Genomic DNA, 13,704 nt, shown 5'->3' with positions numbered 1-13,704 from the left:
CTGCAATCTAACATCACTATAGAAACTGGGCTCAAAGTGCACACTTTCTTGGTATTTTGTAAATCTTACAAATATGAAAACTGTATTTGGAAAATGAAATGACCCAGAGTCATCAGGTTTTTAAATGAAACTTTATAAAATAAGGCAAAACAACATTATTATAAACTATATAAATCAAATTTCCTATTATTAAGGCTCTATTTTTTTAAACATTTTCTAGGAGCACCAAAATTTATGCTTGCTTTTTAATAATGAAAACTATATATATTGCCCTCTATCCTTTATCTGAAATGATTTGATTACATGAGCTCCGGTAGGAATATATCAATGTTTAATTTATCAACTAATAAGCATTCTGTTATAATTTTAGATTTCTATTAACTGTAATTATTAAATAATTCAAGAGCTGAGCAAGTTAAAGAGCCAAAATATATCCTAGAGTGATACCAGAGGAGGAAAGATAAATTCCCGAAGTTTCCATAGAGAAATTTTCAGTTTGTCATGGCCTCAAGCAAGCGAGTGACACAGGGAGGAATTACACAACGAAAACACCACCAGTTAGCATTGTCAATCACACCAGGAACAGACTGAGTTACCAATGGGCATTAAAATGAGTATGAAACCCCGGTAAGGAATACAATGTTTACATATGACACAGTAGTCACAAAATGCTTATTACCAGCAAAAGGGCAAAGACTAACTATGCAATTGAGAAACTGGTGGTTACCACCTCCTTTGAGGGATTACCACTAAGAGTATATAATGAATCTGTTCGGCATGCCATGACGCCAAAAATATAATAAAGCTGTCTGGTATGATATGATGCCAAAAAATTGCATCGAGTATGTTTTAACATACATATTTTAATATGTGTATCACGTTACACAAGAGTCCCACAAAATGTTAAAACTGGTTTTCAATGCAAATACATGAAGCTTGAGAATGAGAAGTATTATCATAACACAAAAGTTAAAAAACAAAAATGCCCATTAGAAAAGACAGAATTACTTAAAATTTAAAACCAAAGGAATGGTTTGGAAGGAATACACAATGAAAGTATGTACTTGCTTTTAACTTAAGAAGAACAATAAAAACAAGAAATACATCTCTTAATGGAATTTCAAAACTTACCTTAAATTTATACTTTGTACTACGTCTCAGATTTTTCACTGTGTAAGAAAGATCTTCTCCATCATATTTAGGTTTAAAACCATACCCCTGGAAAGGAAAACCCAGTTTTCATTAAACATCTAGTTGTAGAACTATGAGGAGTAACAGATACATGAAGCCCTGGGTGGCTCTTCACCTCTGACTGTGTGAATGTAATTCTCACCTTGATTTCTTTGACCTCGAGTGACAAACATGCTACAGAACCTTTTGTAGAAGAACTGAAATTACTTAGTCTCAGTAAATTGAAGGGCCAAGAGAGGTCTTTGTGTTGAGGGAGGAGCTGAAGCCAATGGCAATTTCATCATCAATAAAGAAATTTCAAGAACCAAATTTCCTAGGGATGTCCCAAGACTTAACTATACATAAGTATTTAACACCTTTACTTTGCCCGGAATGCACAGTTGTGTTTAAGTGAAGAAATAGATGGTTGATTGTACTGGGAGATAAGGTACAACTTGGGTCTAATAAAGCTATTTACAGTCCCAGTGACAATATTTCACTACTGTATTAGCTTCCATGCTGGAAATTATTAAAAGTGGAGATATAATTGAAATCATAGTACAATTCACCATTTAAACGTATAGAATGTAAAGATTTATAGTATACTCGTAAGACCGTGCCACTCTGACCTATCCTAATTCAAAACAAAGCTCTGTCTGATTTTGTTACAGGGAAGCAGAGGCAGATAACTAGATTCAGGATGTATTACACGGTCTCCATGTGACTCTCATTCTTCTGTGCTATGTTGAGAAGCAGTACTGAACGAAGTGGAGAAGGGTAACAGAACTTACTTTGAAATTGCTCTATGCAGAAGGCTGAAGGCTGTGGTGACATTCCCTTTTATTTCTTTCTAAGTCAGTCAATCTACGTCTGACTCTCTGGCTGGAAGATGCAAGGTACCCTGGCTGCTAGGTAAATGCTCTACCACTGAGTTACACATCCAGCTCTCAAATGAAAAGTGTAGGTATAGACTTCAAAAACCCCCAAAACTCTTACATACACCAAGAAAACAAGAATTTGAGACCTCCCTACCAATCTTGCTTAGGCAGTAACAAATCAAGCTCTGACATGACTTGGAGAAAGAGCTAACTCCCATGGTGATGTTTACTTTATTAGGATTAAACCTGCACCAAAATGACCTCAACTCTTATTTAAACTACAGATTCATACTTACTGATGTTTCCTCCTCCATCTCTAAAATGTAAGAAATTCCTTCATCTGATGGTGTTCCTGAGGGCTTACTCCACTGTAGGGATAGCCAAGTAACTCCAGCCTTGGCCAGTACAGGACTTGCAGGTACAGAGGGTGCACAGCCAGAAGTGTAGTATAAGACCTCTTCACTAAAATCACTGTTGGAACAAGAGATTTTTAAAAAGGAGTCAAGATTATTTTATTGGTAAAAAGCCTCCCAACCCCTTCACTAATGGTAAAAATTTTAATCCTTGTTGTTGTGATGCGGCTCAAACTGAGACCCTTGATTTGAACATGCTAAGTCTGAGCCCTCCCACTGAGCTACAGTCTCAGCTCTGGAAAATCAAAACTGAATGGATTTGAAGTGTTTTAAAGGTACCAGGTCAGACACCAAAAGGTTGGTATTCTTTCAAATGCATAAGTTATGTTCATATTTTTTAAGCTTTGATAAATGAATTATTTAGTCAGTGAAAAAAAAAATACACAGTGGTCTGTAGGAAAGAGAACACAGTAAAACCCACCCCCCTGTACACTTCTATCACATTTCTACATGCCATCTACAGGAAGAAAAGACAGTTCTCATAAATGCCATTTTATATGGTAGAAAATGTAAATTGTGTAATTAAACCTGCCAACTCCCATAAAGGTGAGCAGGGAATGCTCTAAACTAAAACAAAGTAGAAATAACTCCAATAGGACTCTCCAAAGAGCTGGGCTTGTCTGAGCTACACGAGAGAGCCTTTAAGAAACAGAGAAAACTGAACTCCAGATATGATTGTTTCTAATGATTACTGACTATCCACCTAAATAAGAATCACATTAATCCAACCAAGCCTGTTTACCAGTTTTGACCCTAAATATGATTTATTTCATTCACAAATAAACCATAGAAATTCGGGCCTTTCAAGATAAAATGGGGAGGGGACATTTTTTATTTGTAGCAAGCTCTGAGGATATTGAACCTACTAGATTCTAAACAAAACCATGAAAGCACACATACTGACAATTAATTAAAAAAAAAGACAAAAAAACCTCAAGTGATATGTAAAGATTTAATTTATACTTAAGGGTAGAAAAATTGTCAAATTTAATCTTTCCTGTCACCCCTATGTCACTAAGAGTCACTCCTATGTCACTAAAACACTCTCTTCTGGCCTTTGCTAGACCATAATGATATCAATAAAATAAAGCAAATTTGTCAATGGGTAACCTGACTCAATAGTCATACATATGAAGTTGACTAGATGATCTAAAATATACATATTTTTACAAAATGTCTTACCTTATACCATAGTCATTTTTGGCTGATAATCTAAATTTACAACCCATTGCTGGTGACAGTTTGGTAATTTTAAATTGCTTCTGTGAGCCCATGTAACACTGACAGAATTCTCCATTTCCTTTCCCCTAGGAGAAATGGCTAGTTATTATATTTCATATGCACCACTACGAGACAAATGCACATCAGTTCCTTTATGATATTTATTATCTGGTACAGTATACATTAACAGCACTCTGATATAATCTGATATCATGGATCTTAAGAGAAGGCTGAGATACTGGGCATCTTATGTATGGTTGACTTCAGGTGCAGCAGTAGCTCTCCATGTAGCCTTGCACAGCTTCTTGAGTTAAATATGGTGTTTGAGCCAATGCTAAATTTCTGGCCATAATAAGTTATGGACCTTATAATCTCCATGGGAGATGAGTAGTTATGGCGACAGGCTGATCTCTGAGACAGACAAGTGACCACTTTTCCTGTTCTTTGTGGACAGTTTTGAAGCCTGTCCCCAAACCTCCTCCTAGACACTGCTACATGTCTTTAAGAGATTTGGAGCAGTGGCTGCTTACATTTAACACTGAAGGATTCTAGCAGAGTGAACAGCCAAATTACCCAACAGAGAGACGAAAGTTAGGCTACCTCAGGACAACAGGATTTTAGAAATGTTGAGTGTGAAATAGAATGGGCAAGCTCCTCTTTTCCATTCTTGTACCTCAGTCAAGGGCAGCTGGGGCACCTCGGTTCCTCTGAAGGACTGCATCTGGCTGTTAAGCTGAATCATCTTATTCTTTTTAATGGTATTTAGCGGAGTCTACTGTGAGGTCTAAGCACATGATCCCACACTTTGAAGAATGGTGAATTTTGTTCTAGAGTTGGGGCACTATGACTGTATCCTCAGCTTAAAGTCATTAAGTGAATTTCAATTTCTTGAATAATATAATGTGGTATATCATAATATGAAGTGACATCTTTGGCTAGTTTTTATCAGAAATGCTTTGTTGGACAATGGTATAAAATTACTGAACAGTGAATTAACTTTCTATTCCTGTTGTGCTTTATCAGGTCCCCTCCCATCATTTATCAAGAGGATATGGTTTATCTTCTGTGATCAATCAAAAGCAATCTTATTCTGAATTCTCTTAGCATTTCTGGAACAAAACCTTCTTAGTTATGCTTTATTATTCATTTAACATGCTGTCAAATCCCCACATTAGCAACAGAATTTCCTCCCTCTGGTCCCTTCTCTTTGCTTGCTATAAGCAATAGGATAAGAGAGAATGGGATGACAGACAAGAAAATATCACACTGAACTGTACAGCCCACTGTGCTTGCCGTGACTGCCAACGACGCCCAGAAAGAACCTAATCCCTCGTCTCTGAATGTTACCTTATATGGCGGCAGGACTAAAAAGGGTGGCTAGATTAAGGGTCTTGAGAAAGGGTTACCCTTGACTATCTGGATGAGCCACCAAGGCAAGCACAAATAGCCTCCTGAGACAGGCAGGCAGGAGGAAGACAGAAGAGTAAGTACGGTGACAAGGCCAGGGACCAGAGGAAATGGCTAGGGCAAGGAACAACTCTGTTGCCCAGTGAAAACTGGATCATATTTTCGGCTACCAGAACTATAAAATGTTGCTTAAGTCATCAAGTTTATGGTAATCTGATCTATAAACCATAGGGAATGAATAGTCTTGCTATTAAGTCTGGCATGAGGAATAGTGCTTTTACCAAGGTAATTATAAAAATGACTCTCATGCACACGTGTGTGCATGTGTTTACCCAGTACCTCATGCTTGCTAGGTAAGTTCTAGCACTGAGCTATATTCCCAGATCCTCAAGTGACTGTTTTAATGGTGTGAACAGGGTCCATGAAGGAAGCGATTTCTGAGAGCTTGTGAGAAAACTCCAAGTGAACAAGACAAGAGTCTTGTAATCTCTGTTCCTCACAACATGGGCTGTTTGTTCTTGGTTGTGCTTTTGTGCCTCTCTAAGGTGGGGTGGAGAGAGTGAGTTCACTTCAGATTATTCATTATAATTCTCCTTCATAGGGAAGTTCAGTTAACTACATTTTCTAAGAACACTTAACCATCTACTTACCCTTCACATAAAACACTGTTTCTTAAAAATAAATAAATAAAAAAATAACTAAAACAGATAAAAAACATTTTATCTGAAGGTACCCCTGTAAATTTAACTACTAAAATGATTCAATGTACTTACTTCATCCCATTCTAAAATAAAGCTTTGGATTTTAGAACCATTGTCACTGGGTGCCTGAAACAATAGAAAAAAAAAAAAAGAGGAAAAGAAATTAGTCATCATAAGTAACAAGAAACCTACTTTATGTCACAAATGTTCTCTGTGACTTAACCTTTAAAATGGCCATAGCGGGGCTGAGAGCTGACTCAGTGGTTAAGAGCAATTGGTGCTCTTAAAGATGACACAGGTTTCGTTCCTGGGACCCACATGGTGGCTCACAACCATCCCTAATTCCAGTTCCAGGGGACCCGATGCCCTCCTCTGGCCTTAAGGGACACCAAACATGCACACATTGCACATAAATGCAAGCAGGCAAATACTCATACACATAAAAATAGAAACATAAAGAAGGCAAGAGGCCATCTATGTTTTCTGAATACTCTATAATCTCCTTTAACAAGGACTATTCTAACTTTCGTAATTCTTAGAAAAATTCAGTTTGCCCCTAAGATTTCATCAGGTTTAAGTTTCCACCATTTTTGCTACAACTCACCTCACAATGTAAATGGAATACTTTGTAATATCCCAAAGAACAGAAAGCTAGGCTGCAGAAGGGAAGACAAGACAGGGTCGTGCTGGGATCCCTGCTGCTAGACACAATGTGCCCGTCACCCCAGAATGCCGCTCAGTAACCTGTTCAGCTTTGGGAGGACCCCTTAGCACTTCACTGTGCCTTTACCCATTCTTGAAATGAGAATTCCACTCTTCTTCCTAACAGCTTTCCTCCTACAGTTTCAACCCACTTTGGTAGAACAAATGATCCTGACTTTCTACAACTTTGGATCTGGAGAAACTTGACTCTGAGACTCCTAACATGTTACACTGAAAACATTTTAAATACTGTGAGTCAGAGTAGTTACAACTGATTGACACAGCACCTGCAGTTCAAGGGGAATATAATGAGAAGAGAGGAAAGAAAAGACCTTAGAAATCAACCCTTCCATAACAGAGGAAGAGACTTGGAAGACAGAGACTCCAAGTAGGGAGGTAAACATCCATTTCCCAAGAGTTCATCATTCTAGATTGCTTTAGTCTAGCTGCTAAAGCCTCATGTTTACTTTTCCTTAAAAAAAAAAAAAAATTCTTTTTTGGATGAAGATATATTGGCCACATTCAATAACCTGAGGCTCACCTTCCCATTTTCCTCCAAGTTGGAGGAAACTATTATGTGTAAAGAACTTTACCATAACTCATTGAATTATTGAATTATCATATTACCTTTATGCTATATCTTTACTCAAATTATACAAAGAGGAAACTGAGGCCTTCAAAGTAATTCCACCTACTAAGACGGCTGAGACAGGAGGACAGCAAGTTTAAAAAAAGAGGGAGGGGTCCTGGGGATGGAAGTCAGTTGTAATATTTGCCTAATACATGGAGGGCTCTACCATCAATCCTCAAACCCCCAGTATGGCAGTGAGCATCTCCTAGTCAGTTTAAACTGTTTACTTAATATAGTCCAGATTATCTGAGAGAGAATCGATTTGGGAGACCCCCCCCCCCTCCATGAGACTGGCCTGTGGATGTGTCTCTGAGGCAGTTTCTTGATTGCTAGTTGACGTAGGATACCGTCCCTAGGCAGCTGGGACTGGGAACAAGCCAGTAAGCAGTGCCCCTCCATGGTTTCTGCCCTGACCTCCTTCGATGACAAGAGTGTGACCTCTAGGATGAATAAGCTCTCCTCCCACAAGCTGGTTTTGGTCAGTGACAAACACAGCAGCAGAGACTGAGTTATCTGAACGCCTAAGATGCCTATTTCAGTGTACAACGAGAAGAGTAAGTTACTTAACTGAACACTCCTTTGGTCTCCAAAAACAAATGGCATTTAACACAAGGTGGAGAAGGAAAAAAGAAGCAATGTCTCATTAGAAATAGTCTACAGAATATTCTTACCTTCCACTGCAAGGTGAGCGAGTTTTTGGTCCGATTGGCTATCCTCGGTGAATTGGGTGTATCAGGTTCACAGCTCAAGGTAGTAAAGCTTTCGGCTTCTGAGGGAATTCCCTTTATTGAATTGGACTCTGCCTGCACTCTATGGGATAAAGTAGTTTTATTCGGTTTACTTTCAACAGTATCAACTTTATATATATGCAAGTAGTAAGGTAACTTTCAAATATTCTACCAAGAAAATTAAAGTATTATCCAGAAGTAAAGAGTGTCCCTTAAAAACAGTATAAACCAGGGGTTTTATTTTATTCTAAGTCAAAGTAAGAAAGACACTTTAAAATTGCGAAATGAGCCGGGCGGTGGTGGCGCACGCCTTTAATCCCAGCACTCGGGAGGCAGAGCCAGGCGGATCTCTGTGAGTTCGAGGCCAGCCTGGGCTACCAAGTGAGTTCCAGGAAAAGGCGCAAAGCTACACAGAGAAACCCTGTCTCGAAAAACCAAAAAAAAAAAAAAAAAAAAAATTGCGAAATGATATGTCTCTGTACACACACACACACACACACTCTTACTTCCCAAAGTAACAACTTTCCAAAAAAGTATTCTTAATATGCTGATACTTCTATTCTATTTGATTCTATTTCATTGATTTAAAAAATACTATTACCCACACAATTCATGACTCAATATTGGTGTCAATCCAGCTTGAATTATATTAGGTTGGACAATGTTTTGAGTGTACAGAAAACTTACTTACAGTGTTAATGTGTAATAAGAACATTGCCAACTATAAATGTTCTTTAAAAAATAGGGTGACTCCAATTGGGCCCCTGATGGGGAGACCACAGAGTAAAAGCTTAAGGGAATATACTGGAAAACCATACGGCATTATCTGAATTGCTTCTATGAAATGCTGTGCAATCCCGAGTCTTAATATCCCATGTTCTTTCCAAGACATGATGTAGATTAATAAACACAAAAGTAAACAGGTCTTGTTTATCGTTCTGTGTATAAACACCTCAGAAGCCAGGGCAAGTGCTCTTGACAACAACAGAAGCAAAGCCCAAGCCTCTGCTGTGCCCATCACCAAGACAGTTCTTACTTTGCATGGTAATCTGTAGCTGGTTTCAGGTCATTCAAAGTGACACTTGTTTCTTCTCCTCTGGGGTAGGGAAAAAGAGAACAGCACAATTAGCTATACATCCTTTATCACACTCCATTAACCCACAGAACAGGGAAGAGCAGGAGCACAAAACACCTACACGTAAACACTTCTGTATTTCCCTTCCTTCCCAGTGCTCGACACCAGAATTTCGTAACTGCAGAGCTCTGGTACAGTTGTCTCATTCACTTCGCCATTAATGAAACTGGAAGGAGGTGACCAGGTAAGCAGGACCGTCCTTGCTTGAATGTCTGAGGCCTGTGAAGGAAATACCAACAGGTGAAAGCGCTCTGAAGCCAATGTGTGTGCACGATGAGACTATCTGATGGGCTCAGAACCATGCACAAAGCAACAGCAGTCCAAACCTACTCAACACAGCTCACGGCAGGATGCTCCATGTACAGATGAGACAGATGTGTAGTGAAGAAAAAGGGCAGACCAAACATAAAGACCAATGTGGCCTATGCAAGACTGTACAGCAATAAAAGAAAAAGATGGGAGAAGGGTAATTTTTAAACTAATTTGAGAGTTCATTTCTCAACTTACCCATGGTTATTTAATACAAAAGAAACAAAACGAATTAAAAGAAAAATGAATGGTATGAACGTTTCAAAGAAACAAACACAAATGTAGCACATGTTCAAGAGTGTAGGTGCACACACTATTTCCAAGGCAGCTGTTAGCACACTACTTTAACTACCAGACAGACAGTAAAAAGCTAAGGATTAGTGTGGTGGTATTGTGATCCCCAAAATATTGTGCACCCTAATAAACTTATTCGGGGTCAGAGAACAGAACAGTCACTAGATACAGAGGCTAGAAAATGGTGGCACTCACACCTTTAATCCTAGCCTTCTGGAGGCTTGGATCTCTGTGAGTTCAAGGCCACACTGGAAATAGCCAGGCATGGTGACTCACGCCTTTAATCCCAGGGAGTGATGGCAGGAAGCAGAAAAGTACATAAGGTGTGAAAACCAGGAACTAGCCTGGTTAAGCTTTTAGGTTTTTGAGCAGCAGTTCAGCTGAGATCCATTTAGATGAGGACTCAGAGGCTTCCAGTCTGGGGAAACAGGAACAGCTGAGGAATTGGCAAGGTGAGGTGGCTGTGGCTTGTTCTGCTTCTCTGATCTTCCAGCATTCACCCCAATATCTGGCTCCAGGTTTGTTATTAATAAGACCTTCTAACAATTCATGCTACAGATTAGTGTGCTGAGGGCCAGAGAAATGGGACTCTAGAATGAGGCTGGGTGCTGCTGCAGCCCTTGCTCCAGGACAGTTAGGAAACATGCATTCACTTTCCTTTTCTTTTGGTCATGTCTCACAATATAGGCCAGACTAAACGAGAACTTGAGTTCCTCCTGCCTCAGCTTCCTGAATCCTGGGATTACAAACCTGTATACTACCATGCCAGGCTGTATTTACTTTTGGACTTAAGAACTTCATTTTAATTTTTCTTCTCCCTTAGGATACTATCCTATCAATTTGCAAAAGTGTGTAAGTACACCCACTTCAAGATGTTCACTGCAGCATGAGTGACGACAGAAAGCTGGAAACATGGGTACTGATTTCTAAGAATGGTGCAGCCTCTTCAAACATTCCTATTCATGTTTAAAAAAGAACAAGAAAAGCCATGTCTGTCCTGCAAATAAACCTTTCATTAATATACCGGTGAGACCCAAGAGCAGGGAAAAGGAAAGCTGGGTCCTAGATTACAGCAGTTTGGTGAACATTTTTCCTTTTTATGTGCTCTTGAAATGGACTGTTATAAGCAAATTAACTGTTGCTTTTTGAGATCTTTTTGTACACATGTGGTGAGATACAAGAGGAGTTGTAAGAGGAAAAAAAACAAGGTTTTAAACACATCTGCTCTTATTGGAATAATTCTGTGTATATGTTCCTTTTATAGCAAGGCCTAATAAAGAGAAAAAATGGTATAGGGATTAGAATAATTTTAAAATTTGCATAGAGATTGGCCTGGCGAGATGGCTCCAAGGGTAAAGATACTTGCTATTCAAGCCTTGTGACCTGAGTTTGGTTCCCAGAACCTACGTGAAGGTGGAAGGAGAGGACCGACTTCACAAAGTGTCCTCCGACTTCCACACGAGTACCATGGCACAAACACTCAAGCACATACACAATAAATACAATTTAAAAGATCATATATACATTCCTTTCTAAAAATCTGTTTGCATTTTATGTACATTGGTGTTTTGCCTGCATGTATGTTCCCGTGAGGGCAGTTGTGAGCTGCCATGTGGGCGCTGGGAATCGAACCCCTGTCTTCTCCAAGAGCAGCAGCTGCTCTTTTCCTCTGAGTCATCTCTTCAGCCCCGCTCCCACACTTAATAATTTTACATTTACCACATGATGATGATTCTATTAAAGGGAGCTGTAGGGACAGAGGCCACACTTTGCTTTCCAGTCCATCTCTAGTTCCAAGCACACACAGCAAATGGCATTTTGTATAGGGTCAAATACTTATGGAGAGAATAAATACATTTAATTTGGTGACCTCAATAAAGCAGAGCATGCAAAACCACACACAAAAATCACCAAAAATCCTGGTCTGTTCTTTCCAACTCAAAAATTAATTAAAGAGGCACCATCACTCAAACATTAAATATAAACTAAAACAAAACACAGGAGTTACCTTTTTTAAATGTTATTAATCAAGGCTCACTATTTTACTAAATTGCCTCTTTTGATAATGCCAGGTAAACAATTTTAAGATGATTCAAAATTTCACTTTCTGTGCCCACTTTTAACACTATCTAAGAAACCCGGCATCAGCTGTTACATCACCCTAACACAAATCTTATCAGGACCACTAACTTCCTTTTCTTCTCCTTTTCTGTTCTGTTTTACATAGAATTTACAACAGCAAGAGGGGAAGGTTTGACAAGGCAACCGTGGGCACTCTCCTGTACATGCCACATTTTCCACATCCTCAGCGCACAGGATTTACACACAAGCACTGTGCTCAGCGATCCAGTGTCTCAGGAGGCTGAAGCAGCTGTGTTACAGCTCTCTGGATTAGTATACATACTCTCCAGGGGAATGGACTGAGCTTTTGAACTGGCAGGAAGAAGGCAACTCAACAATGCCAATGCTGCTGAAAGTCCCCGGTTTAGTGCCCAGCTCCATCCCTTCCTAACAGGCATGGCACAGTGACAGCAGTTAGAGGTAGACAAAACTCTGCAGCACCCACAGCTCTCCTCAGCTCACTACACAGACTCTAGAATTAAACATGCAACTTGTAAGCTGCTTTTATTTTTAAGGCTGAGGTATTTGATGCTGCCCGTAAACTCACTTACGTTTCTATTCTAACCTGTACCACAGCAAAAATCGTGCTTTCGTTATTCAGCTACCTTTTATAACCATGGCAAAACCACCCAAGAGGAGTCATGGAGGGCTTGAGATGGACAGGGCCCTACTCTAAGTCTTCTTAAACGTGATGCCTTTACATCACTTCACACACATAAGCTGCTGCACAACCATTTCTCGAAGAAACCATTCCTGAAACACAGGAGAGATCACCCGCAGAAGGCATCTTAGGCTGACTGTGAACACTGTCACAACATGATGGCCAGGCCGTGAGTCCTAGCTTCCTTTTCAAGTGAACCCAGTGAGAAGCACCAGGACAGGCTGGAGACTGCCCAGACTCCAACCTTGGCTCTCACCACTACTTACTACTTCAGTTCCTATCTGTAAAATGGGGAAAACAGTGCATCATGAGCTTTTGTAAGAATTAACTAACACATGCACATCTGAAGTACTCTGAACAGAGACCGACACCAGCAAATGTTAGTGACTGTTATTATGAAATAAAATGTTACTTTTACATTTATTCCATCTATAGGCGCCATTCTTAAGAGAACAAGTTAGAATGAGAAAAAAAATTGAGCAGTGTAAAAAGCAGAGAAGAAAAGCATTAATCAGAACAAGTATTGTGATATTTTGATGTTTTCAGTACTTTGCAGAAAGTTTTTTCTAAGACAATTTTATTGATTTATTTATAATTATGATGTCCAAATAATTTGGTTCCTAGTACTCCCAACTTCTGTCAAAAGTATCTTTGCCTATTTCTTCCTTCATATTTTGTTGAGTATAAATATCATAATTTATGCATTTTTCGTTCCACTTTCTGTGACTATTAATGCTGCAGTGGACATTTTTGTTTGTGTACATCTTAAATGGGAAATGGGACCCGCACTACACTGCTTTGATTATTTTCATTATCAGTGGAGAACTTGCTATGCTTAATGGGTTTAAACTTTTTCACTTCGTATGAACACTTAATCTTTTGTCATAGCCAAGGGGAATCTCCTCCCAGCAGGTCACGCCTTTTCTACGAGCCATTGGGAAGCCTACAGAACTTCGGATGTAAGCCTTTTCTGTTCTCATACCAACTTTCCTAATTTCTTTGGTTGTACTCAGTGTTCTGAGGACCTGGGACATACTCATGTCCCCATGTCTCAGTGCTTCACCGAGGAAGGGTCCCTCTTCTAGGCCACTCACACCATGATGACTCACTATTGTCCTCACATTTCTATGAAGTTAAAATAAAAGTCTGGATGAAAATGACAAAATTCTACATGAATATACTGAATAGCAAGAAAAATACATAAGATACTTACCACTGGTTTGACAATGTTGGAAAGAAATGTTTCAAATGCTTTAGTTTCTTCATCTTTTTCTTTAAAAAAAAATTAAAAAAAAAAAACCTTAAATGCAAAATTCTCTTTCTCTCCTCTAGT

The 13,704-nt window shown here is 39.1% G+C and overlaps 1 protein-coding gene across 4 annotated transcripts in view; it reads right to left on the bottom strand.

The window, feature by feature from the left end:
• The window catches only part of Fndc3a (fibronectin type III domain containing 3A), a 157,199-nt gene that overhangs the window by 19,627 nt on the left and 123,868 nt on the right, over positions 1 to 13,704 (bottom strand). For all 4 annotated transcript variants that reach the window (XM_059273352.1, XM_059273353.1, XM_059273354.1 and 1 more), the window contains 8 exons: positions 13,585 to 13,643; positions 9,048 to 9,205; positions 8,888 to 8,947; positions 7,795 to 7,933; positions 5,863 to 5,916; positions 3,644 to 3,768; positions 2,345 to 2,519; positions 1,132 to 1,218 (listed from right to left, as the gene is read on the bottom strand). In XM_059273352.1, the coding sequence (XP_059129335.1) occupies positions 1,132 to 1,218; positions 2,345 to 2,519; positions 3,644 to 3,768; positions 5,863 to 5,916; positions 7,795 to 7,933; positions 8,888 to 8,947; positions 9,048 to 9,205; positions 13,585 to 13,643 (857 nt within the window). The remainder of the gene's footprint in view (positions 1 to 1,131; positions 1,219 to 2,344; positions 2,520 to 3,643; positions 3,769 to 5,862; positions 5,917 to 7,794; positions 7,934 to 8,887; positions 8,948 to 9,047; positions 9,206 to 13,584; positions 13,644 to 13,704) is intronic.

This window comes from Peromyscus eremicus, chromosome 9 (assembly GCF_949786415.1).
Source record: "Peromyscus eremicus chromosome 9, PerEre_H2_v1, whole genome shotgun sequence".
NCBI classification, from domain to species: domain Eukaryota; kingdom Metazoa; phylum Chordata; class Mammalia; order Rodentia; family Cricetidae; genus Peromyscus; species Peromyscus eremicus.
This window is presented reverse-complemented; position numbering and strand designations above follow the sequence as displayed.